This window comes from Leptonychotes weddellii, chromosome 3 (assembly GCF_054177405.1).
Source record: "Leptonychotes weddellii isolate Sample4059 chromosome 3, ASM5417740v2, whole genome shotgun sequence".
Classification (NCBI taxonomy): Eukaryota; Metazoa; Chordata; class Mammalia; order Carnivora; family Phocidae; genus Leptonychotes; species Leptonychotes weddellii.
In genome coordinates this window covers 40183406-40210962 of record NC_138371.1, presented here as the reverse complement: position 1 = coordinate 40210962, position 27557 = coordinate 40183406, and the positions used below count along the sequence as shown (strand labels likewise).

The following is a 27557-nucleotide window of genomic DNA, read 5'->3' as shown; positions in this document are numbered from 1 at the left end:
ATCTATTTCTCATTTTCTGAACTCAGCAGAGCAATCTGATTAGCCTACCTTAACTTTTCTGAGCTGTGAATGTGCCACCTTGGATAAGGGATTGGGGGAGAGGGTTTAATCATCTATTTGAATACTGGGGATGTTCATGGCTTCCAAGATTATGTGGGTTTGGCAGGGAAGGATGGCTTATTTCTCAGATCATCAACCAGTCTCCATGCCCAGAGTAATGATTCAAAGAGCAGCCGATAAAGATAGGACCATTAATAAAATAGAAATGTTTAAAAACAAAAATGGCTCCTGTAAGAAAAAAAAAATGTGCACAGAAACATTCCAGAAGGATATCTACCCCAAATGTTAACAACAGTTAACCTTAGGTGGTGGTGAAAATATGGGTGACTCAGTACTTTTCTATAATTGTTTATATTTTCTATTGTTTCTCATGAGAACAGTTGTTTTATTTTTAAAAAGTAGTTTTAAGGAAATAACAAATACTCATAAAACCTACCATACTTTTCTTTATAAGTAATTCTCAAAATATTTTTTGGACAAGTTTTCTCTTTACTACATGCACTGGATTTCTAGGGAGTTGCCACCAGGTGGTGAATGTACCATATCAAAGAAGACTAAAAGGCTTAAAAAAAAAAAAAAAAAAAAGACTGAAAGGCTTATGTTTTTTCCATAAAATAGTCTCTCCAAATAAAATTGTTAGAAAAGTTTTAATACGGCTGGTCTGAAGCTTGTGAGTTATCTCAATTGTTTATAGTCAAGTTACAAATCAAACTCCTTGTTCTACTCTTTCCCCATCTCACTACTGCATTTGACTTAAAAAATAAGAAAATTTTAAAAAGAAGAAAAAGCTTTAATACTTCTCTTGATTCTGTTATATTTCATGTCAAATTATATCTCTCATTAAGAATACATACATAACACATACACAACATAAGATGTAATACTAACATTGTAAAGAATGCAAAAAACATAGGCCTTGATACACAGTAATAGCACAGTGTCTATTTGCATATTTCTAATAACTGGCATATTCCTAATACACAATGTCAAATTATCTTCATTATTTAAAAATATGTATATTATATAGGTACAGTCTTGAGGACCTCAGTTTAGCAATATATATTTAAAATTACCTCCTGAAATGAGTAAATGAGTAAACTGCTCTGTCATAAATTTGGTAAGTTGGGTTACAAATTCTGTGATGTTAGCAAGTCCCACAGGGAACTGTGTAATCAGGAAGATCTTTTGTAACAATTATGGCCTTTAAACTCTCCTGGGTTTCCCTAAAACTGTTTGTATGTATGCATACATAGCAATAATAATTATAAAAATGTAAGTAGATTAAAATTTGTGTTAAAGTATGCATAGACTTTCCTCTGATGAACACCAGATTCCCTAATATCTGGTATCTCTTTTGGGGAGGAGAAATAAATCAAATGAATGTCAAAATAATACGGTTTTTCACTCATACAGGAAAGCTTTGAGTCCTTTTCAGGGTCACTTTTATATTGTTCTGATGCTCAGCTGGTGAGACTTTTATGTTCTTAATACTATATTCACTTTCCCTAAGAGCTAAGGAAAGAAAGTTGTAATTATCAGTATTCTTGCAGCTACAATGCTCAAAATCCCTCCTTCGAGGCTCTTTCCTCCAAATCCTAAATCAAAAAAACAAAAATAACTCATCCCATGATATTAGTGGTAAAATCAACGGAAATTTGTGAAATTTCTGCCTATATTTAGGAGCAAGAGAGTTGCTTAGAGCAAACAGATGGTGGAAGGCAAGACAGCAATGTTTGGTATGTGTTTTTAAGATTCAGAGTGGGTGAAATAGGAAATAATTTGCAGCTGATCAAAGATTGATGGTAAATGGTAACATCAAAGATTTCTTTTTTTTTTTTTTCAAGTTTTAACTTGTGACTCCAAGGACAACAACTTAGAGACAGCTGCTGCAGTATGCTGACCTGCTCGCAGACTCTAGAGTGTGTTAAGGACAGAACGTCCACACTCACTTGAAAGGTGTTGGAGAGCCAGGAGGCCAGAAATGGCGTGGAGAAGTGTGTGGTGGCTGGGAATTCACTTCCTTTTCCTCATCTTGGTGTCAAGCAATGATCTGCCCCTTTCACTTAACTCACTGGTCCTCACAGAGGCATCTGTGGAACTGCATTTACTATTATTTCCAAGATAAAATGTAACTGTATTTGCCAGGTAATATATTTAACTTTTCTTGTGGAAAAAGAGGGGGAAAATCTGCATGAAGAAAGAAACTGTGAAATAAATTTTAAAAAAAAGAGACAAATGTATGTTCTTTCTAATTTTCCAAGGTTTTCTTTCCATTTATAACATTTCTTTTGTGGAAACTCGAGATTAGTCACAGTAAGCAAACATTTCAGTGTCAGCACATTCTATAAAAACACTTGTGAAAATCATTTAGGGTCAGATTTTAGTATTTGTGAAGACATTTTAAAAGCTAGGATTATTTTTAAGTTGTAAGGTATTAGGAGTCATAGCACAGTCCCATGTGCCCAAATATAGGTCTCCAAATATTACCTAAATAATGAGGCACTTAAATATCAGAGAAAGAAGTTATTTAACAAATTAAAAACCCAGTATAATCAGCATATGATAGATCCACTCCTTGTCTCCTCTTGTTTTTCCAGTCTCATGTTGGCTTAAGTTTTTACCAGAATGATTTGGTAATATGATGTATGGAGCAGATGATATGGGTGTGGCTTAGGAAAAGAACTTGATTCTGGGTGTTAGACATTTTAAAGAAGCCTCTTAAAGTTCTATTACGGAATGCCTAAAAAATTAAAAGATGTTTAATGTCTTATTCCCTATGAAATGAATGTCATAATCATCCTTGTCATGTAATATCCAAAATATAATTACGAAATTGTTAACAGTTCTAAAAATAAAGCTAGGCAAACTTATTCCAAAGCAAAGTACACAAAAGGAATAAGCGATCAGGATGTAAATATTCTGAGATAACAAAGTATGCAATAAAATGATCTTACAAACTAAAGAGTATCACGGAGGATCCAACAGTAAGTTGATTTTAGGTTTTCTCTGGATAGCTAAAGAAAACAAGAAAATATCCAGGAAAGTTTAAGAATTGGAGGAAATGACTCATTGATAATATGCGTGCTCCAGCGGGTAACCTTTGTGCTGAACAGCAGAATACTGTACACCTAATAAGCACGGGCTGGGCTGGGCAGTTCACTAAGGAATGTTCAAATGAAGCCCAGGAGAAGGCAATCCAGTGTCCCTTCCCTGAACTTTTGGCTCTCAGATTCCAGCATTTAATTTAATTTAATTTAATCCAGAGTTAATTGAGATAGAGGGGAGCTGAGACCCTAAGGATCCATATACTTCAAGACTTTGACAATTACTATATTTTACATCTAGCAACATGTCTGTGGAAAAGTAAGTGGGAATGCATATAATTCCCATTTTATGAACATATATACACTCTGTGTGTGTGTGTGTGTGTAGTGATAGAATGAAGATAAATACTTAAGCCCAAAAATTTTGTTAGGCAGAAGCCTATATGCCCATGCATTGGAAAATGCCTGTAAATATACCTGCATGACTTGTTCTAAAAAGTTATCCTTTGCTTTTGATACCTCAGCCACTTGTAGCCTCAATAGCTATCCAGTTCTCACTAGTTTATTATAGTTCAGTAAGTTTGCACTGTAACTGAAGGAAAACTCACGAAGTTGTAACATTCTATCACAAATGTTAAGGATTTCTACCTCAGATCTAAAAAAAAGTCGTAGATATGCTTTGTTTTCACGAGGGTTGTTCAATCTTTTCTAAGACAAGTACAAACAACTCATACTAGTTAATGATTTAAAAGGAACACAAAAATAAGATTATGCAATACAGTGCTAGGAATCTCTTACAACTAAATCAATTCAAATTTATTCCTTGTGCGGGTAACCTCCATTTTCCCTATTTGTTAACTACATGCTATCCTACAGTTAAGTCATCTTTACAGACGCCTGACGGAAGATCCGTGGATGGCAAATGCTGCGTGACTCATTAAAATCCAGTGAGCTAGTCAAAACCAAGTGTCCAGCAGCCGATTTCAGGTTGTGAGCTGTGGCAGAAGCAGGCATGCGGCGTTGACCTATGCGAGAGCAACTGGTGACTTTCGATCTAGTTCGGTATGCCTGAGGAAGGGCATGACCGAGTCCGGAAAGGCCGTGAGAGCTGCCCGCGGCCCACGCTACTGCTGAGCCTTACCCGAGAGGCCTTGGCTAAAGTGCCATTAAAAATCATATTTCAAAAACTCTATAAAGCATATTTAACGATATGGTGAAATGCTCATATGTGATGATTAAACAACAGTTCATAAAACAACATGTTTAGTAATATTTGTAAAAATAAATATACATGCAGAGAGAAGATGGAACATTATACTCTAAAATGCTAATGGTTATAGTATTGGGGGTGGGTTTTGTTTCCGTCTTTACATTTTTTCATATTTTTTGAGTTTCCACAAACTTTTCTTCATAATGCATTGATTTTATAACCAGAAAAAAAGTCAATAATTTCCTCTGAAAGCACTTATTTAGAATATTTTGAATATTTTGAAAAGGTGAATTTTGGCAGAGTTACTCTATTGATATCAAGAAGCTATGCCGGGGCGCCTGGGTGGCTCAGCCGTTAAGCGTCTGGCTTCGGCTCAGGTCATGATCCCGGGGTCCTGGGATCGAGCCCCGAATCGGGCTCCCTGCTCTGTGGGAAGCCTGCTTCTCCCTCTCTCACTCCCCCTGCTTGTGTTCCCTCTCTCACTGTCTCTCTCTCTCTGTGTCAAATAAATAAATAAATAAAATCTTAAAAAAAAAAAAAAGCTATACCATTGGCACAGTAATCCAGAAGAGGATGAAAGAAAGAAAATAGAAGGCTCAGAAATATGGCCTAGTGCACAAAACAGCTTAATGTATACATTGGCCATCACACATTCGTGGGAAAAGGATGTTTGCTCAAGAACAATGTCAGGAAAATTGACTAGATATTTGGGGGGTGGGGCGAGGAATCAACTTAGAGCTTCTCAAAATAATTTCCAGATTACTAAAAACTTAAATCCTAAAAATCAAATAGTAAAAGGTATTAGAAGAAATATAAGTGAATATTGGTCCGATCTTTTAAAAAGGATTTTCTAGGCATAGAAACAAAGATACAGAGACAACTCCATAAAAAATTTTGGTTTTGTAAATAGTAAAAACCCTACAATACAATGAAAAGGCGAACTACGAAAATTATTCATAACAAATGTGACAAAGGGTTGCCATTTTTTTTTTAAGATTTTATTTATTTATTTGACAGAGAGAGAGACAGCGAGAGAGGGAAATACAAGCAGGGGGAGTGGGAGAGGGAGAAGCAGGCTCCCCACTGACCAGGACCCTGGGATCATGACCTGAGCTAAAGGCAGATGCCCAATGACTGAGCCACGCCCCAAAGGGTTGCCATTCTTAACATATTGCCAATGGACTTGAACAAGATAAATACTAAGACTAAAATATTGCTAGTTTTGAGCTCCCGGAGTGCAGAAGCATAACTATACTGTTTACTGCTTATACCCGTTAGCATTGTGCCCAGATACATTACAAGGAATTAATCCATATTGAATGAATAGAGAGATGGCCAAACATGCAAAGGTGGCTAAAGAAGCGGGGGAAGGCAGAAGAGAGAAGGAAACACGAATAGCAAATAGACATGGGAAAAATTCTCTCAGCAGTAATAAAAATGGAATTAAGACTATGATGAAAAATTAGGAAGGGTTTTTTGTGTGTATTTGATAATAGATGCAGTAATGAGATAGGCAACATCACTCACAGCGAGGAGTGTTTTGAAGGGCAATTGATAAAGTCATATTGTAGACTATGTAATTCTAGGAGTCTAACCTAAAGAAGTACAATAGATACTGGAAGGATAAATCTTATAGAACTCTTGGACTCTTTAAATCTGTGTTTCCAAACCGTGTTCCAAAGAGCTCTGGGGTTCTGTAGGGAGGTCCCAGAGTATGCCTTAAAATGAGGAAGGTTCCTTTAACTCTGCATCTGACTTTTATTTATTTGTTAGAGGCAATATAAGAATATTTTCTTAAAGATTCCACTGAGGGGCATCTGGGCGGCTCAGTCAGTTAAGGATCTGCCTTCGGCTCAGGTCATGATCCCAGAATCCTGGGATCAAGCCCCACATAGGGCTCCCGGCTCAGCGGGAAGCCTGCTTCTCTTTCTCCCACTCTCCCTGCTTGTGTTCTCTCTCGTGCTGTGTCTCTCTCTATCAAATAAATAAATAAAATCTTTTAAAACACGAAACATTTAAAAAAGATTCCACTGAAAACATAAAAGTTTGAACACCACTATGTTGTACTATTTGATTTCAATAAAATGCAATGGACTGTTATTTCTCAGAAACTACTAGAGAAGTGGGAACAATAGTCAAAGCATTACATTCCCCAACACTGGCCTCACAGTAATTTTAAATTCCTGCTTTAGGAAACTTGTAAATCTTTCTATAATTACCTTGCAAATAGTCCAAATCTCAGATATAAAATCTGAGCATATCCAGGCCTGTAACTTAAGAAATAAAAGATTCGTGTTCTATGAGGTTCACCAGTGTTCTTTAATATGATCAGTCTGTCCTAACAAGAACCAACCTCTACTCAGATGTCTCAGCAGAAGAGATTGTATTGAAGGGACTATTTACAGAAGTTCTGGATTAGGTTTACAGTAGGGTGAAGGGATATAACATGACATGGAGATGATAAGAGACGTGAAGGTACCCAGGCTCTTGCAACCTAAGAGGCTGTGACCATCGCTAGGACTGAAGGGATAAGGGGAGGAGATCAAATCAGCAGAGCAGTGAAGGGAGAGCCACCTTGACTTAGAGGTCCAAACTGGGAAAAGAGGTAGGAATAAATACCCTGACTTTTCTCCTTTTCCACCCTCCAACCTATTGTCGGTATCGCCCATTGGTCAACCTTACCTGGAAGCCAGCTGGCAAGAGAGCCCAGAGAAAATAGCTAATGAAAGTTCTGCCTTCAGAAAGACAAGAATCTAGCAGAGAAGGATGGAAAATGGATCTGGCGGAGAGCTAGCTGAAAATAACCAGCATACTTACAATAGTGAAATATCAGGAACCCTGATCCAATAAAAGAGCAATGCTTAACTAAATGATGGTATTAACCATTCTCTAATTAAGTAAATAATGGTACTCAAAAAACCATTATGCATTTGAGGAGCACAGAAGAGACAGCAAACAGCTCCATCTGGGAGAGTGAATTCAGGGCAGATCTTCTCAAATTGACAACCTAAGTTGTTGTTGTTGCCTAAGTGAATTTTCTTATATTTTTGCTTATTACAAAAGAATACATATCCATTATAGGAAGAACACACGTAAGAGAAAACCAAATATCTACAATGTCACCCCTACCCAAGACCACTATCAACAGCTTAGTGTGTTTACATCTTTCCATATCTTTTTCTCTGCATACATACACAGGATTATGTTGTATTTGGGATGTAACATAGATACGGTTTTCTTAACTGTATTTTTCCATGTAGTAAGTCATGAATACTATCTCATGCAACAAATATCATTTGGCAACTTTTTTGTGTTGTTTTGTTTTTAAAGATTTTATTTATTTATTTATTTGACAGAGAGAGACACAGGGAGAGAGGAAACACAAGCAGGGGGAGTGGGAGAGGGAGAAGCAGGCTTCCCACAGAGCAGGGAGACCCATGCGGGGCTCAATCCCAGGACCCTGGGATCGTGACCTGAGCCGAAGGCAGACGCTTAACGACTGAGCCACCTAGGCACCCCTGTAACTAATTTCTATCCTCAGACATTAAGTGTGCTTTCTCTTTTGGCTATTACCAAATACACTGTGATGAACTTTTTTGTAGTCTACTCTTTGCACACATCACTGCCCTCACGCCAATTTCAGGCCACAGCCTGTTTTTCTACAGCCCTCAAGCTAATAGCTCTCCTATTTTTAAAAGGTTTTAAAAACAAAAGCACATACACAAAGAAGAAAAACAACAGAGACATATGTGGCTTGCAAAGCCTAAAGTATTTACTATCTGGGCTTTTACAGAAAATAGTTGTCAATTCCTGTATTATGAATTCCCAGAAATGCAGTTTTTGAGTCAAAGGGTTTGAACATTTTTGAAGCTTTTACTGCATTTGGCCAAATTGCCCTCCAGAAACACTGAAGTAATTTATGTCCTTCTCAGTACTGAGTTTGGTCGTTTGCCACGCATCCTGCCTCAAGGGTCCCTGGCCTAAATCACTAGCTTTTATTCTCAGTCAACTTCATGGTGCATTAGCGTTTTAAGTTTTGGCCTCCCTTAAAAATGTGTTTGGCCATTTACACTTTTCTTTCATGACTTCACTAATTTACATTTTTGTCCATTTTTTAACAGGATATTTATACTTTATTTGTCAGACCTCTATTTAAAAAAATGTTACTCTCTTATCTCAAATATATTGCAAATTTTTGGTAGTTTTTACTTGTCTTTTAATTTAATGGGGGGTTTTTTTATGAAAGAAATTAAAAATTCTATAGTCAAGTCTGTCATTTTTCCTTTGCAATTTTGCCCTTTGTTCCAAGCTTACTTTCAGATTAAAAGCAATTCAGTTATATTTTCTCCTTGAACTTTTAAGACTTCTTTTTTAAGATTTTATTTATTTGTTTGAGAGAGAAAGAGAGAAAATGTGCAAGAGCAGGGGGAGGGGCAGAGAGAGACGCAGACTCTCCTGCTGAGCAGGGAGCCCCTGTTGGGGCTCCATCCCAGGAACCTGGGATCATGACCTGAGGCAAAGGCAGACCGACGCTTAACCGACTGAGCCACCCAGGCGCCCCAAACTTTGAAAACTTCTAAAAAATTTATATCTTTTAATCCTTCTCAAACTTAGTGTTGGAGAAAGGTTTTTAAAGCATGAATAAGTCATATAATGTGAATCCTGGAGTCATATTGCTGGGTTCAAACTTGGCCTCACAACATATACACGTTTAAATAAATTATCTAACTTCTCAAAGTCCGTTCTATTCTTTATTAAGTGGAGATAACAGTAATTCCTACCACGGGATTCACCTAAGAATGAACAGCTATAAAACACAAAAAGCGTCTAGCATGGTGCTGCTAGCTATTATTATAGCAGCTAGAGAATCCTCCAGGCAAAAGAACTTGAGTTCTCTCAAGCTAGAGACCACAGAAGCAGAATGGGAGCAGAAAGATGAATTCAGTCTGGGTGATGTGAAGTTTCAAGCACCATTTCCTGGAGTCTGACAAGTCGGGTATTGCCCCAGTCTCCCGTCTTGGTAGTTCCTCACTGTTCCTCAACAACCAAGTGTTGGTAACTCAAGGGAGTCTTGGGCAGTTGGGGAAAATACAGATAAGAAAACCTGCCAGCTGGAACTTTACAACATTTCCCCAATTTCTTGCCATGGAATGAGTTACAGGTATATAGATACTGGTCTCCCTGGCCCTCCAGTTACTCCCGCAGCAGCAGCCTCTTTCGTTTACCCTATTTGGGGCCTTGCAGACTTGATCATTTCCTAGGCGTGCCAGGAAGGGAAAGGATGTGCAGAAAGCCCAATGCACCCACAAACAACATTCAACTTGCTGGGCCAGCTAGCTGACAGGCCCCTTCTACTCAAAATCTTATGTGGTTTTTTCAAAACTTGGACTCCTCCCCCCGATTCCAAACCATTTTTAAGGTATACTGAATGCCACAGTTTAAAGGGCTGAAGAGAGAGAAGTTCCCTACCCATGATGTGCTTCTGTCAAGGTGCCCTAGGCCCACACCTTATAAGGCAAGCGCCCAGGAGACACTGCTGTGGTTTGAACAACCAGCACACTTGACATTTCTATTAGAATAATGGGACCCGAATGCCACGGGCAGGAAGTCTTATCTTCCCAGCTGCCAACTCGTCTGCCAAACCCTTAATCTCCAAAGAAGTGGACGGGAAAATGGAGGAGGAAGATTTTACAAGCGAATTCGTGGGCGGCTACAAGGAAAGAACAGAAACAGTGGATGAGGTGACCCGGGAGCCCTTTGCTTCCTAGCACCCCTCGCCTGAATCATCAAGCTCCATTTGTGACGTCGCAGAGGCCTGGCCCCGGCGGGCGTGGGATGCCCTCGCCCGCCCCGGGAGCCTCGAGGCGTCACCGCGTTGCCACGCCGCGGTCCCCGGGGAGCCGAGCGAGCGGCGGCCCCGCGGATGCTGAGGTCTGCGAGCCACCGCCAAGCCAGGCAGCGAGCACGACGGCCGGCTTCGCCTCCCCCTCGGGCGGCCTCCGCCGAGCTCCCGGCCCCTCGCCGTCGCGCTAAGCCCGCGGCCAGACGCCTACAGCCCCTCCGCTCGCCTCCGCGCCGGCCACCTCCGCCGCAGCCGCATTTTCCTCCTCCTCCTCCTCCCCCGCCTCTTCCGTTTCTGGAGGGAAAGGCTGCAGCCTCCTTCGCTCCGCATCCCCGGCTTAGGTAATACGTTCTCCTTCTTACGTTCCCCTCGCGTCCCGCCGCTGCTTCCCTACTCCTCGGATCTGGGTCCCCGAGCTGGGCGACCGGCACGCGCCTCATCGCCCCTGCGGAAGGTAGGTGAGTAAAATCGGGGCCAGGAGGCTCCGTGCTTCTGCGCCCCGGCCTGTGACGAGCTCTGCCCGCGGCGGCCAGGCTGCCACCCGGCCTGGCCCGCCCCGCATCGCTGCTGCAGCCAGCCGGGCCGAGGAGCTCGCGAATCCCGCGGCTCCCCCCGCCCGGCAGAAATGACCCGAAAGAAACAGAGGGTGGGAAGAAAGGTTAGCAAACAACTTTGTTTAAAAAAAAAAAAAAAAAATCGATCATTATTAGCATTTCTAGGTCGAAGAAGCTGACAGTTGTCGAGAGCAGTGGCCCAGGTTCAACAGGTAGATGGCGTAGCTGTCAAGCGCCCCTTGGTTTTGCTTTGGGAGATGCTTGTAAGTGTCCGTAGCTGCTGGCTGCCGCTAGTGACCTACTAGATGAGAGTAAAATAAACATGATGGGACTATATTTAGAAAAGTCTTTACTTCCTTGCTTTTAATTCTCTGCATTTTGAAGGGCGGCTTTGTGAGATGTGCATTCATAGTTGGTGTGGCTAGGATAGTAGGTGGGAAAAATTTTAACAGGGCTTTGGCCGAATCAGGAACGCTGTTAGACACAAAGAGCATGAAAAAAAAAAAAAAATCCCTAGATTATTTAGTCCATCCATGAAGAATACATGTAAACAACTAAGGTGTATATTTTGGAGATTCCCAGTTCTAAAGCTAATTTTAAGGCGTTGAATAATAAGTTTGCCCACTATGTGAATCGAATTCACTTCAAAAGAACAGTGGCTTAAGGCTATATGGACGGACCACTTAAGTGGATCCAACGTGTTGAATAAAACATTTTTGGGGGGGCCCTTTTCCTGTGATTCCTAACTTTGAAACCAAACAAGTTGATAAGGATCAGCCCTCTCAGCCCTATAATAGTCTGATGATGAAAATGATCCACTGAATTACTATTGACTGATGAATTAGCTAAGTAACCTCATTTTTAACTTTAAAAATAGGGAATATAAAGAAAAAAACATAAAGGCAATGGAAGAGTTCATTTTTCAACACCTATTTGTTTGAATTCTTATTTAGAAGCCACTTTGTTTTTAAGCTTTTGTGGATTTTTCTACTACTCTTGAAGTTAGTTCTTGGTCATAAAGAGGATTACATAAGATGCATAAGTTACACTTTTTGCATAAGATACCATTTCTTTTCATGCTTTTGGACTAAACCACCACGTGCTTGGAGATTGCAGCCTGGACTTGCCATTTGATGTGAAATATCTCATTACAGATTTAAATTATAATTATACTTGTGGTAGTCCTGGAAAAAAAAATGTCTTATTTGGACATACAAGGACTGTCAAATGAATATTATAAAATTTCTCATTATATATGTATTTCTTCTTTGATTTCTGTCTCTGATAACAATTAGGAAATGTCTTATTCTACTTTGTCTTGTAGATAAATTGTGTAAAAGATAATTATGTTATATAAAGTGATTAATAAAAACAAGTGTTTTCTTCATTTATTAAAGGTGAGGATGATATATATGAGAACTTTTTCTGGATGTGTGTCCTTCATAAATATCCTTGTTAAAGTATTTTGAATCTTGTAGTGAAGCTAATAAAACTATGTACATTGATGTTTTCGTTTGGTTTAGAGTTTAGAAACAAAGCAGAGTTGATAGCATTTTGCTTCCCATCTCTTGTGATTAGCGTAGTAGTGTTTCCCAAATTTGCTTAATTTAAAAAATTACTTCAGGTGGTGGACACATCGGGGAGGTGGCCACAAAAGTGGTTTAAAAAGATTCCCATGTTGCAGCCTGGGACTTCCTGAATCAGAATCTCTACGGTTAGGAGATGATACTTCAAATAGGTCAAAATGATAAAATTTTTTAAAAAGGCAAGGTTGGGAAGCACAGATGGGAAATAACTGTTGCTGGAATGAATAGCTGATATAACCTCTTCTCATTCCTGGACATAAAATGTTCTTATCTGGAAGCTATGGTTTTACTAATATAATGATGTCACCCATTTAGGAAATCTGAAACTTTTATATCCTTTTGTAGTCAAGCCTCCTGGTGATTGAACCTAGCAAACATTTTTGCATGTTTAGTCTTTTTTATGTGGTATGCAATGTTAATTCAAGTCCTCTAATGTTATAAGAACCTCTTATTAATGGGCTATAATGCAGATTTCTGTGACTAGTAAGCCACAGCAAAATACTGTGCTTGATCATTTCTCATTCATATCACAGATTTATTTTCTACCCCTTTTGTTCTCCTAACTAGAGAAGACAAGCATGCAAATTTTAATAACTTATTTATAGCTTTTATTAAAATGACCTAACCCCATCCAAAAAAAGAAAAAAAAATGCTTTCCTTGGGCATAAAATATGGTCAATTATATATAAGAACAAATTAGCAAAATAGAATATTAAACATCTATAAAAGAATTTGTTAAGATGAATTACCACAATGGAAAAGGTCAAGAGTTTTCTTTCCTTTTCTTCTCTCTCCATTCCTTTTCTTTACTTCTTTTGAGGGGTGAAGAGGGTTGTTTGCTGGCTTGTTTTTATTTTTAATCAATTAAATATTTAAAATCTCCTAACTTAATTATCCAAGTTTAAGTTAATGTAAGTATTTGCTAACTATATCAATAGATACTTGTCCTTTTCTTTACAGAGTGATGATGGTAGATTTCCCAAAATGCTAATGAGAGTTATAATTAATAACAAAAGAGTTAAATTCAAATGAGCAAAGGAAACCGGTCTTTTAATATTGCTTAAGAACTTAATTTAGTTACAGTGATGTCAAATTTTTCAATATCAGTTGCTTTTTAAATAGGATCTGATCTTCCAAATTCTAGAGCACTTATTTTTTTTTCTGGGAGTCTGTAAGAATCACATATAATCACATATAATCCCAATTTGATCTGGGAATAACAGGTCTGTTTTAAAAATATGGCTGATGGTTGGGGTGCCTGGGTGGCTCAGATGGTTGAGCGTCTGCCTTCGGCTCAGGTCATGATCTCCAGGTCCTGGGATCAAGTCCCATGGCTAGCTCCCAGCTCAGTGGGAAGCCTGCTTCTCCCTCTCCCTCTGCCTCTCCTCCTGCTTGTGCGCTCTCTTCTCTCTCAAAGGAATAAATAAAATCTTAAAAAAAAAAATTGGCTGATGGTAAGCATCATTAATAGCAAAGAATGGGGGAGATAGAAATAAAAAATCAGATCGAGAAGGTAAATATTACCCAGCTTAGACACTTATCCATGGTGCAGGATTAGCAAGAATTCAAGAGAATTTAGTAGATTTACATATTGGCTCTAACAAAACATTTATGTCTTTTTACTATTTTGAACTTTTCAAGTAAAAGGACTATATTATTTTATTAGTTTGTGCTCCTTTAAAGGTAAATGTTACATTCAATATTGGGTATTGATTTATTCAACACTAGTAAATATCTGTTAAAAATCAACTTTTGCCTCTACAAAGTAGAAGTAGAAAGACAGGAGGTATCCTGCTAAACCCAGTCTGCAAAAAAATGATACATAATGTGATCTATGACCTTTGCTTTCCTACTATAATATTCAGAAAATGTATTTTGGTCGTGTTATTTTATCATTACAGTAAAAAAAAAAAATAATAGCCATCTTCCAAAAAATCTGTAAAGAACTCCTCTGAATCACATTTTCTAACAGTTATAATCTGAAAACTTGTATAATGAGTAATCCCTTACAGATGAATTTGGGTGGAAGAAAATCCTTTTAAACATGTTTATCTCCAATGGAATGAATATCAATCAATTAACCAACAGAACTCCCACTGTGTGTCATGAGAAGATGGAAAAAAAATGTGTATCCTGCTCTCAAGGAATTTATAGTCTATTAGAGAATAATGATGGCCAAGGGCTGGCTTGGATGGGGGCCTTAGGCTCTCATAAGCCCCTCCCCCCACACCCAAACCACTGCATATGAACATACAATCTAGGTATTAAAACCCAGTGTGGGGGTGCCTGGGTGGCTCAGTTGGTTAAGCGACTGCCTTCGGCTCAGGTCATGATCCTGGAGTCCCGGGATCGAGTCCCGCGTCAGGCTCCCTGCTCAGCGGGGAGTCTGCTTCTCCCTCTGACTCTCCCCCCTCTCATGTGCTCTCTCTCATTCTCTCTCTCTCAAATAAATAAATAAAATCTTTAAAAAAAAACAAAAAACCCAGTGTGATTCCTGTAAAAAATCAACTTCAAGACAAATAGCTTGTGCCCTTCTTTCAACCTACTTTTTCATGCCCTTCCCCCAACCTCATTTTTTCCATTCAATCAACAAATATTTATTATGCCCTCATTAAGTAGATGATAAATATCAACAGTTTTTAAAATGTGCATTTTTGGGACACCTGGGTGGCTCAATCGGTTAAGCGTCTGCCTTCAGCTCAGGTCATGATCCCAGGGTCCTGGATTCAAGCCCTGCTTCAGGCTCCCTGCTCAGTGGGGAATCCGCTTCTCCCTCTCCCTCTGCCCTTCCCCCACCCCAGCTCATGCTCTCTCTGCTTTCTCTTGCACGCACATGCACGCTCTCTGAAATAAAATTTTAAAAGATAAAATGTGCATTTTTCAAACCTATAATTTTATTTTTTTACTCTTTAAAAATTGTAGTAAAATACAGATAACATAAAATTTACTCTTTTAACCATTTTCAAGTGTATAATTCACGAGCATTAAGTACATTCCCTTTGCTATGCAGCCGTCACCACTATCCATCTCCAGAACTTACTCCTCATCTCAAACTGATACTCTGGATCCATTAAACAATAACTCCCCACTCTCCTCTCCCTCCAACCTCACTAACCACCATTCTACTTTCTGTCTCTACAAATTTGACTACTCTGGGTACCTCACATAAGTGGAATCATACAATAATTGTTCTTTTGAGTCTGGCTTATTTCACCTAGCATAATGTTTCCAAGGTTCACCTGCATTGTAGAATGGACCAGAATTTCATTCCTTTTTAAGGCTGGATAATATTCCCCAACCTCTTTTATTTGGAAAATAAATATAAAAAACAGGGACGTTTTGAACTAGAACAGACCATAGAAATCATCTCCTTCAAGCTCTATGTCCCTCCTTTCCTTCCTTTTTTATGTTTACAAAAATAAGGAACACAAGTCCCTTGTTGGGGGACTTGGAAAACCTAGTTGGTTCAAGGCAAAGCAGAGCTCAAGAACCAGCTCTCTTATGGCCTAAACAAACTCTTTCTACCAGGAAGCCCAGGCAGACAATAAAAGGCAAGTGTTAAATGGGTTGGTGTCAAAAGTAAGTGTTGCAGATGTTCAGAAAAAAAGGTAAAATGATTGAAAAATGTTACCTTTGAAAGGAAACATTGAAACAGATTTGAAGAGTAGTAAGCCTAGATTCTGATAAACAATTATCACAACTATAAATTATATACTACTGGAAAAGATTCTTTATACAAGCCATACATCTCGTGTCTTTTCTTTCTGCCTTAATTATATATTACATTTGTATTCTTAAAAATATGTATTCTTTCCTACAGTTAAGATAGTTACACTGAATCTGCTTCTATTTTTCATTTTCTGTGGGATTTCAGGCTACATTTGTGACACCACGTTTGTTCTAAACACATCCTTGACCATATATATAAAAGCTTAAACATATAACTGAAATGCAGCAGAAAGAAAACTATCCAAGTGAATGAAGTTTCTATTTAGTGAAAATATTCCTAACTATGGAGAAAAGGCTAAAAAAGGGTCACTATCAAATTTAAAAGTATTTCTGAATGGAATACTTTTTCATAGTTTTCAAATGAATTCTGGAGAATCTTTGAATGGATCCTTTATGCAAGTATCATGCTAATGTGGAATACTAATTAGGTAGATCAACTTGCATGGGTTTTTTTTTTCCCAGCATTTAATTTTTGTTACAAAGAAGGCAATGTTAAGTTGACCCTTTAGCTGACCAAGGCCCATCATTCTTGATTGCAGTAGCTATAGGATTCCCTGTTCTGCTTCTAAGTAACCAATGAGACACAGAGCTGACTGGTGCACCTCCTGTTTCCCTAAATTGTCAGATAAAAATCAGCTGAGTGATGTTTTCTGTCCTCAGTCTAGATCTCCTGAATCAATATATCCAGGGGAAAAGTCTAAATATCTGTATCCTTAACAAGTGTCCCAGTTAGTTCTTGATCTTCCTAATTTGGAAAACACTGCTTCAGCACGAGATCCCACTTGTAAGCTACCAGAACATTGGAGACAGAGGACATTTTTGTGATCTGTTGCTTTAAGCAGCATCAGTGAGCAAAAACATGGACTACTGTGGTCCAGCAGCAGCCTTGACAGCTACGGTGAGGTCGACTGATCGGCTTAGAGGGAGCATGTATGTCAACACCAGCTGAAGGTTAGGAAGGAGGGAGGGAGAAATGTGAAGGTTACATATCCCATACTTAACATCTTTCCTAACAAAACCAAATTAAACTTACTATTTTGGTCTTTTAATCAACTAAATTAATCTTGTCAAGATAGGTCGCCTCTAGATGACAAAGCATAACCTCAGATTCTGACGTGGCACAAAATGTGGTTCAGTTGCTAGTCATCCAGATACAGCTTTGGTTCATTTTTGTAAATGAATACAGAATACATGCAGACTTTTATATAAATAAACATGGGCCCACATGCCTAATGGCCCTGGGTAATGCTAGTAAAATCCAAGTACAATAAACAATATTACAAGGATGAATTCCATGTTTACAAAGCTAAGAGGAAGTTCATCAGCCAACATTTATTGAACACCTCTCAAGTATATGCTAAGAGTTTTAAGGAACCACACACTAAGAGTTTTAAAAAACCACACACACCTTTAAATCTCCTGCCAGACAGAGCACAGAGAAGCAAACCAATGTACAAGTGTTGGCGACTTGGGATAGAGATCTGGCCTGCCTCTCTGCTCCCATGGCCCAGGTGCACAAGATGAAGGAAAGTCGGGAACGGTTCCCGGAGGAGCCGACTGTTGAACGGACTGTCGTCTGTCTGTCTCTGTCTCTCTCCACACACACATACTTTTAAAAATACTTCTTATCAAATTAGAAATACAGAAAAGTATGCAGGTTCTAAGTGCACAACTTGATGAATTTACACAAAGTCAGCCTACTCAGGCAACTGTCACTCAGATCCAGAATTACCAGTGCCTAAAAGCCCCTTCCTATCTCCCCATCAATAATTCCTCCTTCTTCTCTCAGGGGAACCACCATTGTGACTTCTAACATCATAAGTTAGTTTTGCCTATTTTCAAACTTCAAATAAATTCAGTTGCACAGTATGTATTTATTTTGTGGCTGACTTCTTTCACGCAACTGTTTGTTTCTGTGAGATGCATCTACATTGTTGCCTGTAGCAGTAATTCATTCATTCATTCTTACTGCTGTATAGCATTATCTTATGTGAATGTGCCACAGGTTATTCCATCTTCTTATTGATGATTGCATTATTTCTAGTGTTAGGTCATTACAAATTATGCTACTCATAAATATTCTTGTGCGTGTCTTTTAATATATACACGCATGAATTTCGGTTGAGTATATGTCTACAAGGAAAATGGTTATGCTTATATTCAACAACTTCCAAATAATTTCCAACATTGGCTTTACCAATTTCATTCACACCACAGTGTAGGAGTCTCATTGCTCCACATCCTCACCAAAACGTGAGATTTTTAGTCTTCACATTTGAGCTGGATATGCAGTGGTATCCTGTTGTGATTTTAAGTTGCATTTTCCCGATTACCGACGAGGTAGAGTATCTTTTCATATGTTTGTTGGCCATCTGAATATCCTCTTTTATAAAGTTATCTGTTCAAGTTTCTTGCCCATGAACTCATTATGAGAAGGCAAGTTAAACATCAGGCATAGAAGGCAGGTGGACGGGCATCATCACCCAGAGGGAATAGCATTTACAAATTAAGAATCTGTCCAGAGCAAAGGAGTAAATGGACAGATAGTGGGAAATCAATTATTAAATGCTCAACTTAGAACCTACGAATCGATGACAGCAATATCATACGTATCAAAGTAAAATAACACCAAAAGAGTACAGACGGTCCCATTCTGTACTACTTAATGGATTCTGAGAAATGTTTGACAGTCGAATACCTGAAGGTTGAACATGGCTTATCCACTGGAAAGATAATTTAGTTTCCAGAGAGCTTAAAGGTGGAATTTAAATACCTAGTAATGCTTATGATACAGGTCCCTTCCGGCCTAGGTAACCAGATGGGCAGATGAAAGATCCACAGTGGTCTCAGGAGAGGCTATTTTTAGCAAGTTGCATGTTAGCCCTCTCTGGTTGCTCCAGCAGAGCCGATGGAGACCCCCGACATAGTTTGTGTGAGCCCACTTCTGTCCCCTTTCCTTTCAGCCAGGGCAGCTGCCACTCTTTACACTAGTACCTAAAGCAGCGCTGAGTATGGAGCAGGAACTGGAGGGGGGCGAAGTCTGTTTCCCCTACAACAGCAATGTGCGCTAAATGGAACCTTGGCCAGCCGCTCGGCACGTGCCCACCTAGGGAGACTCCTGGACATCTGCACCCCCCTGAGAGAGGCCACCACAAACATCTTCTTGTAAACACCCGGGGATCTCCTGGAAGTCTGGCCTCCCCCCGCCCCCCAACGGCAATACCTGTCAGCAGGGCTCCCACACAATAGCTTCAAACCGTCCACCTTCAGAGGACCAGTGAAAAATGGAATTCAGGATATGAATGGTGGGGGTGGGGTGGAGTCACTGGATACTGGGCAAAGATGTAGGCTCTGTACAAGGTGTGGATTATCTGCAGGAAGAAATGAATGTCCACGGAAATGCTCTGACCTACTTGCTTATTCATGAGAGAGCAGTTTTGTTTTCTTGAGGGCCTTTATCCATGTGGTCACACTTCTGTCACTGTGAACAGCAAAAGGGCATGGCCAGCTTCTGGTACAGCCAGGCTCTTCGCAAAAGAATGGACACACTTGGCCCTCGAATGCCCACAGAATATCCTGACAAAATGTGCCCCCCTGACATTATGATGATCCTGCCAAGCCACCCGTAGACTGTCTACCATGACGCCAGAGTAGTCGTGCAGCCTCCAGGAGCCAACTTTCCAGTCAGACGCCCAGAAACCGAAGCAACCAGATCTGGCCCACATACAGGAACCTTATTCTGAGTCACTCAGAGAATTACAAGTAGTTCCCAGCCTTTGGGGTTTAATGGACTAGTAAATTTTCAGAAAAGATTTTGGTGACCCATATAAAGTTGCCAGCCTCTTATTTTCTCAAGTAAGGACATGTGACTGTGGTTCCTGGGAGGTTGTGTTTAAAAGCCACAGCTGTCATTTGTGATCCACTATATGCAAAGCTGTGGGCTGGGTACTTTTCCAGAAATATCTCACTTGATCTTCACAATGTTCTGGCAATTTAAGTATTATACTCATATTGCAAATGAGGAGAGAGGCTCAGATAGGGTAAGGAAATTATCTGATGCCACACAGCTAGTTAATGGCCAAGCAAGGCTCTGCAGAGCCCAGGTTTGTCTCCAAAAGCCAATGTCTTTCCCACTATACTATTTATCACATCTGAAATATGTGCATATCATTCAAATGTGATTTGTTTTTTAGATTTTATTTATTTATTTGAGAGAGAGCACAAGCTGGGGGGAGAGGGAGAGGGAGGAAGGAGAAGCAGACTTCCTGCTGAGCAAGGAGCCCGATGTGGGGCTCCGTCCCAGGACCCTGAGATCGTGATCTGAGCCGAAGGCAGATGCTTAACTGACTGAACCACTCAGGTGCCCCTCAAATGTGATTTTTAAAACACTGGTGTTTTGATGAAATGACAGAATGGTTAGGAATTAAAATTGAGTTTTGTCTGTGTAGAGAGATTTAGGCTTCCAGGAAAAGTCTTAAGAGCATTTTTTGCCAACTTCAATTTATTCAACATTTCTCCAACTGGAGATGATCAACCCCACAAAAGCTAAAGAGACTATTTCTATCTGAAATTGTGATACACTGATGTTAACATACATTTGGTCTGAGATGGTGAGGAATGTAACTTCTTTAAACCTGATCAGGGATACCTGGGTGGCTCAGTTGGTTAAGCATCTGCCTTCAGCTCAGGTCATGGATCGAGTCCCACACTGGGCTCCTTGCTCAGCAGGGAGTCTGCTTCTCCCTCTGCCTGCCACTCCCACTGCTTGTGTGCTCTCTCTCTTTCTCTGAAAAATAAATAAAATCTTTAAAATAAACACTGGGGTGGGTATGTGCTATGGTGAGCGCTGTGAATTGTGTAAAAAACTGCTGAATCACAGACCTGTACCTCTGAAACAAATAATACATTATATGTTAAGAAAAAAAAAAAGATAGTAGGAAGGGAAAAATGAAGGGGGGGAAATCGGAGGGGGAGACGAACCATGAGAGACTATGGACTCTGAGAAACAAACTGAGGATTCTAGAGGGGAGGGGGTGGGGGGATGGGTAGCCTGGTGATGGGTGTTAAGGAGGGCACATTCTGCATGGAGCACTGGGTGTTATACGCAAACAATGAATCATGGAACACTACATCAAAAACTAATGTTGTAATGTATGGTGATTAACATAATAAAAAAAAGAGAGAGATAAAATAAACCTGTTCTGATCAAATATGCCTTGAAATAGGTTGTCACAAAGTAAGGCTTATGACAGGTTATCAGTGTTCACTACATCATTAATGATTTGGCTATTAAAATGAATGGCTCCTAGTAGAAAAGACTGACTCACAGAATTAACTTTATTGACCATATAAATGAAGACAACCCTACTCCATTTCTGTTTGGCCAGAAAACAAAAGACAAAGGGATAGATTTTGTTGACATTTGCTAAGATTATCAAGGTCTCTCTTTCAGAAGAGGTGTTAGGGGATAAGTTGTAGCCCCCCCAAATTTGTATGTTGAAGCCCTAACCCCTAGTACCTCATAATGTCACTGTATTTGGAGACAGGGCCTTCAAAAGGTGATTAAGTTTAGTAAGGTCATATAGGTGAGCCCTAATCCAATCTGTGTCTTTATAAAAAGGAGAGGGAGACACCAGGGATGCTCATGCACAGAGGAAAGGCTATATGAGGACACAGCAAGGGGGTGGCCATCTGCACGTCATGGAGAGAGGCTTCTGGAGAAACCAAACCTGCTGACACCTTGCTCTAGGAACTTCAGAACTGTGAGAAAAATAATTTCTGTTGTTTAAACCACCCAGTCTGTGGCATTTTGTTATGGCAGCCCTAGCAAACTAATACAAGAGGAATTAGATATTTGGCATGAGCTAAGCCCTTCCCCCTGATGCCAAGGCAGCCAGTTAGAGAGACATCAGTAGAATATGATGGATGAGATTTTATCATCCAGTAAAGATGGTTTACACTGAGGATCAACTGGGAAAAAGGATTTTCTAAGAGTAGAAAGGAAGTCAAATGTCAGATAGTGATTTTTTTAAATTTTTTTTTAAGACTTTGTCAGAGAGAGAGAAGAGAGAGAGAGCAAGCACAAGCAGGGGGAGCTGCAGGCAGAGGGAGAGGGAGAAGCAGGCTTCCTGCCAAGCAGGGAGCCCGATGAGGGACTCGATCCCAGGACCCTGGGATCATGACCTGAGCCGAAGGTGTAAACGCTTAACCGACTGAGCGACCCAGGCGTCCCTCAGATAGTGATTTTAATAGTTAAACTAGTGACTGCTATCAGCTAGGTGTGTTTACTTTTTTGCCACATAGTGTACCTTATAATAATAATATGCTTATGATTATTTACCCAATAATTACTCCTCCCCTGAGTTAACAGCTAAGAATTTATGGAAGAATTTATGGAAGAATTTTATTGGCTAGAGTGAGGGCATCTGCCAGTTTCCTGGGACTTGAATCTTGTCCCAGCCACTTCCTAGCTGTGTGATTTTGGGCAAACTACTTAAATGTCCCATGCCTTGGTTTCTTCATCTGTAAAATAGAGATAATAGTACCTTCCTCATAAGGTTGTGTGAGAAGTAAATGAATAATATATATAAAGTGCTTAGAAGGATCCCTGGCATACAGTAAGCACTGAACACGTTAGCTATTATTTTAACTGGGGCCTCTTTCTGCACATGGATAACACGTAGCAGAACCATTGGGCCTCCACGGTTCCACCAAGGTATTTGCCAGCAGGCGCCAGCCCCTGTGGACTTGCCAGCATGGTGTCGAAGAAGAATAAGCGGGCCTGAAGAACAGCAGCTATTAAATCTCAGTGTTTAGCATCATCTAGGAGACTGACAAAAATGCAGATTCCTGGGCCCTGTCTCCAGAGATTCTGATTCACCAAGTTGGGACAAAGCCCAGGAATCTGTCTCTTTAGTGGGCACCTTGGTTAATTCTGATACAAGTGGTTCTCAGATCCATTATTAAGAAATACTAATCAAAAACAACTTCTTCTGTATTCTAAGCTATTAAATTATTGTAAATGTCATAACTTACTAATCACAAGTCCATAATACAGTTCATTTAAAATATTTGAAATGTTTAAATAAAACTAACTTAGGTAAAAAATGAATATGTAAACTTGCTTTTAAAAAATCATCTGAAAGTCGGGCGCCTGGGTGGCTCAGTCAGTTAAGCGTCCGGCTTTTGATTTTGGGTCAGGTTGTGATCTCAGGGTCATGATCTCAGGGTCCTGAGATCAAGCCCTGCGTTGGGCTCTGCACTCAGCATGGAGTCTCCTTGAGATTCTCTCTCTCCCTCTCCACCTCTGGGCACACTCTCCCTCTTTTTCTCTCTCTAAAATAAATAAATCTTTTTTAAAAAATCATCTGAAAAATAGTTTCTGCAAGTGTTACTAAGAGTTATGGATAAACCTGAAGAAATTTAGCATCGAATGCAGACCTCAGTTTCTCCACAGATAATTTGTTATTCCATTTGAATCATTCCAGGTGAAGATGAATTGCCCAGCGCTCCCCTCAGGGTTATGGTTTTAATGAACTGAGTTGAGGACAGATGGGGAGAGATATATGAAAGCAGCTTATTAGGGAGAAGCAGGGAGAATGGTGGTTAGGTTCATCTGGAGGAAATGGTTCATTTAGCCAGAAAGTAGCAGGTTAGTTGTACGAATTAATCAGAAAGTTCTGCATGTAGATAATGATATCTGTGAGAGACTTTTTTAGGGAGCCAGGACCCTGAAGAAAGGCAAATAGTGCTGGGCCCTCTAAGATGGCTGGAGAAAGCTTAATCCCAAGTTGAAACTGGTCATTCAGCTTGGAGCTTGACAAAATATGATAGTGTTTCCCACGGTCAGAATAAAGAGTGATTAAGGTTGGACTCTAGGATAACTTTGGAACTGAAAAACCTGATTATTGTGTTATGATGAGTTCCTAAAATCTGTACACCTGCTAGCTGCAGGACTGAAGTTTGTAGCTGATTCTTCTTTCCTACTGGTCAAGTTGCTGTGCCCAAGTTGTGGGAGGATGGTCATTATTGAGGCAATAGAGGTGAAGTTCAAAGGGGAGAAACTTGGGATCCCTGGGGCAGCTATGCAGAAACTTAGAGCTTTCTGTGTGAGGGAAGGGGGAGTGTTGGTTCCTGGAGTTTGTAGCCTCTGTGAGGAGCTCACCTGAGTGTTCTGAGGGCATCATGGGGAAAGTTTCTTGGTTATGCAACAGTGCAGTGGTAGAGTGTTTCTTTAAAAAAAAAAAAAAAAAAGAGGTTTAACAAAGTTGAGGAAAATAGACAATACTGATATCGTTTATCTAGAAAGCTTTCAAATTAGACCCCTTGAAATCTTCATGCTGCTTTTCAGATAAGCTATTTGGATACTATTGGTTCACCAGATTATTTTCTCTTCACTTATAATCACTTAGAACATTTACTAAGAAACCAAAATGATCTAAGTTACTGAATTTATACTCTTGGGGCGTATGTATTCCAAGATACGTATGTATCCGTGTGTGTATACATTTTATGTGTATTACTTATAATTTATGTTTATAACTTCTCATTTATAGCATACAGGTGCCATTATTTCTTTTTGCTACTGTAAATAATATTAATCCTTCTTTTGAAGAAATATTTTAACCCAACTCTGACTTTTTTTTTTAAACACAAATCAAGGCAAAATGGAACTACTGGTTAAAGGTAGTGACATTTCTAGGGATCTTGATACATTTTTTTCCTCAGACACCCTCTAGAAGCCCACTTGTTTGCATTGCATGCCTAAGAGCAGAGTATCAGCACCCACTTTGCTGACAGGTGCAAGAATGAACGCTAACTTACGACAGCCTTGTCTACCTAATAGTAAAGGGGGATGTCTCGTTTTTATTCACTTTCCTTTTCTTACTGTTGAGGTTGGATATATTTTCTCATGGTGGTTGACCTGTAATCTTAAGAAAATAGCATTTTTGGGGCAAACTTAAGACAAAGCAACTATGACCATCACAATTAACTCCATTGCACTGGCATCTTTGTTGTATGAATTCTCAGCCTCCTAGCATCCATTAAGGGAATTTTTTTTTTTTTTTTTTTTTTTAAAGGAGAGCGTTGATTATGAGAATAGAGAGCCTGGGCTTGTGTGTAGGACTGACTCAGAGCCCTGCCGTTTAGTCTTGTGTAACCCTGAAGAAGTTACCCAATCTCCCCAGGCTTTGGTTTCCTTGACTGTAAAACAGAAAGAGGCTGACAGCCCTCACAGTAATTCTCACAATGACATTGTATGTTAAGCCTGTTGAAACTTTCAGTCAAATGTAGCTACTACCGAAAAATGAGAAACGTCTCTCTCCTAATTACCCAATAGCTCTGTCAAGGTATGACAGCATACCTCTTAGAAGCCAGAACTTTTAAAGTCCCAACAAGCTGCATGTTTTGTTCTTTAAACTTTTGCAGCAGCACAGAGAGTGGGACTTTTTTTTTTCCCCATTAAAAAAAAAAGGTGGCTGGGAGATAGGTTGGCTGCTAGCCCAAGAGTGGCCTCAGAGTCTTACAGGACACAGCAGTACTTGCTGGTATGGTGCCTAGTACTTTAGACAGTTGGCCCCAAACTGATAGGATAAATCCTCTTGCACTTCTCTCTTCTTCCCCAATATGGTGAAAGAAAGCGCTCCTTCAAGTGCCACTAAGCCTGTGTGATCATTCTAAGGTCATTCCAAGACTTGGGCTTTCCTTTTAATATTGTGCTTGTATCTACCTGCCTGTCATTCTAGGGATTTCTGACGTAGATTCTCAAAGACTTTCTTTCACTGAGATTTCAGTTCTTTGCATAATGGGCTTTTGAGACTAAATGTATTTTTTTGAAGCATTTAAAAAATAAGTTTCAAATTTTAGGTGTTACCTGGTCTTCCCCACTGAGGATGTGACTCCGACATGCACGGGCTGTTCAGCCCTGCTGACCAGGTTGACCTCCGGATGGGATGTCTAATAGTGCCAGATGCACCCTGACATCATTCTCCGAACCGCTTTCTCTTTCACATTCTTGTACTTTTCCAGCTGACGGCCCAGAGGGTGGGTGCCAATTCCACCAGCAGCTGCAACTGGAAGGTTCAGAAATGTCAGCTATCCTCCGGGAGCTGCTCCGTGTGTCTGAGAAAGCTGCCAACATTGCCCGGGCATGCAGGCAGCAGGAAGCCCTCTTCCAGCTGTTGATCGAAGAAAAGAAAGAGGGAGAAAAGAACAAGAAGTTTGCAGTTGACTTCAAGACGCTGGCTGATGTACTCGTACAGGAAGTTATAAAACAGAATATGGAGAACAAGGTAAGAAAGGTCACAGCCAAGGTAATTGCAAAATACTTGCCTTGTGGGTTTTCCCCAGTAGAATAGCATGCCTTTTCCTTTTCCCTCCCCACCTCAGAATACTGGCACCTAGGATTCTAATAAATAACCTGGGCCCCCCCCCCCGCCTTGTTTTGACTATAAAATTACTAAAATGTTCACTGCAGAAAAAATTAAAAATACAGAAAAGCAAACATGGAAAAAAAATCACAGTTCTGACAGCTGAAGAGAAACATTTGGATATAGAGCTTTTATTTATTAATGAGTTTCTTTTTAATAAATAATACCCGTTCTCCAGAAAATAAGCAAAAATAAGAATCCTTAATCCTACCACTAGAGAAAACCACAGCTATGTTTTACTAAATATTGTAAGGACATTGTGTACTTGTGTGCATGGCACATAGAATTTATCTCAGTAGAAATGAGAACATACTGTTTTATTGATTTCTTTTTTTAACTTGACATATCCTGTCCCACCTTTTGATGTAATCTTTTATCTAATGGTTGCCTCAGTTTTGGGCTGGTACAGTCCTGAAGACTGAAAATCCCCTTTTATTCTAATAGAAAATCATTGTTTATAACTAACAATGATTGTGATTCTAGGTATCTTAAACTGGCTGGGAAAAGAAACTACTCATAAGTAGTAATAACATAATGTAAGACCAGCAGATATTTATGAGTCCTTACTGTGTGTCAGGCACTTCTAAGGGCTTTAAATATATTAAATTATTTAACAATTATAATAATTTTATGAGGTAAGAATTATTATTCCAATGTAATGGATGAGAAAAGGGAAGCACAGAGAGGTTAAGTAACTTGCCCGAGGTTGCACAGCAAGTGAATGGCAGGGCTGGCTTTTGAACACACACTGGCTCCAGAGTTTGTGTTCTTTGCAATACTATGTTGCCTTTATATTATAATCTAATAATAACACATTTTTTTAAGATTTGGGAGGATAGAATTTTATGACAGAAAGCACTACAAAATATTGAAATAGTTTCTATTGAAATTCTCAAAATATTGGGAATCAAATGGAATCATTTAAGTGAATTCTTGACCACAGGCAGAAAGAGCATAAATGACCCCTTGAAATCTCTACAAACTCTGCTTTTTCATGCCCTGTAGTATCCGGCTCCAATAAACGAAGTAAATTTATTTTATTTATCAAGGTAGTTGAGTACGAGGGATGGTTGAGCAATTGAATTAGAAATGTGTCAATATT

At 39.6% G+C, this 27557-nt stretch overlaps 1 protein-coding gene across 1 annotated transcript; it reads left to right on the top strand.

Moving 5' to 3' along the window:
- The first annotated feature begins 9146 nt into the window (after nt 1-9146).
- INPP1 (inositol polyphosphate-1-phosphatase) lies at nt 9147-27551 on the top strand. Its single transcript, XM_081815323.1, has 3 exons — nt 9147-9264; nt 10246-10614; nt 26055-27551. The coding sequence occupies exons 1-3, from the start codon at nt 9147-9149 to the stop codon at nt 26381-26383; spliced, it is 816 nt and encodes a 271-aa protein (XP_081671449.1). The 3' UTR covers nt 26384-27551.
- Nucleotides 27552-27557: the final 6 nt, after the last annotated feature.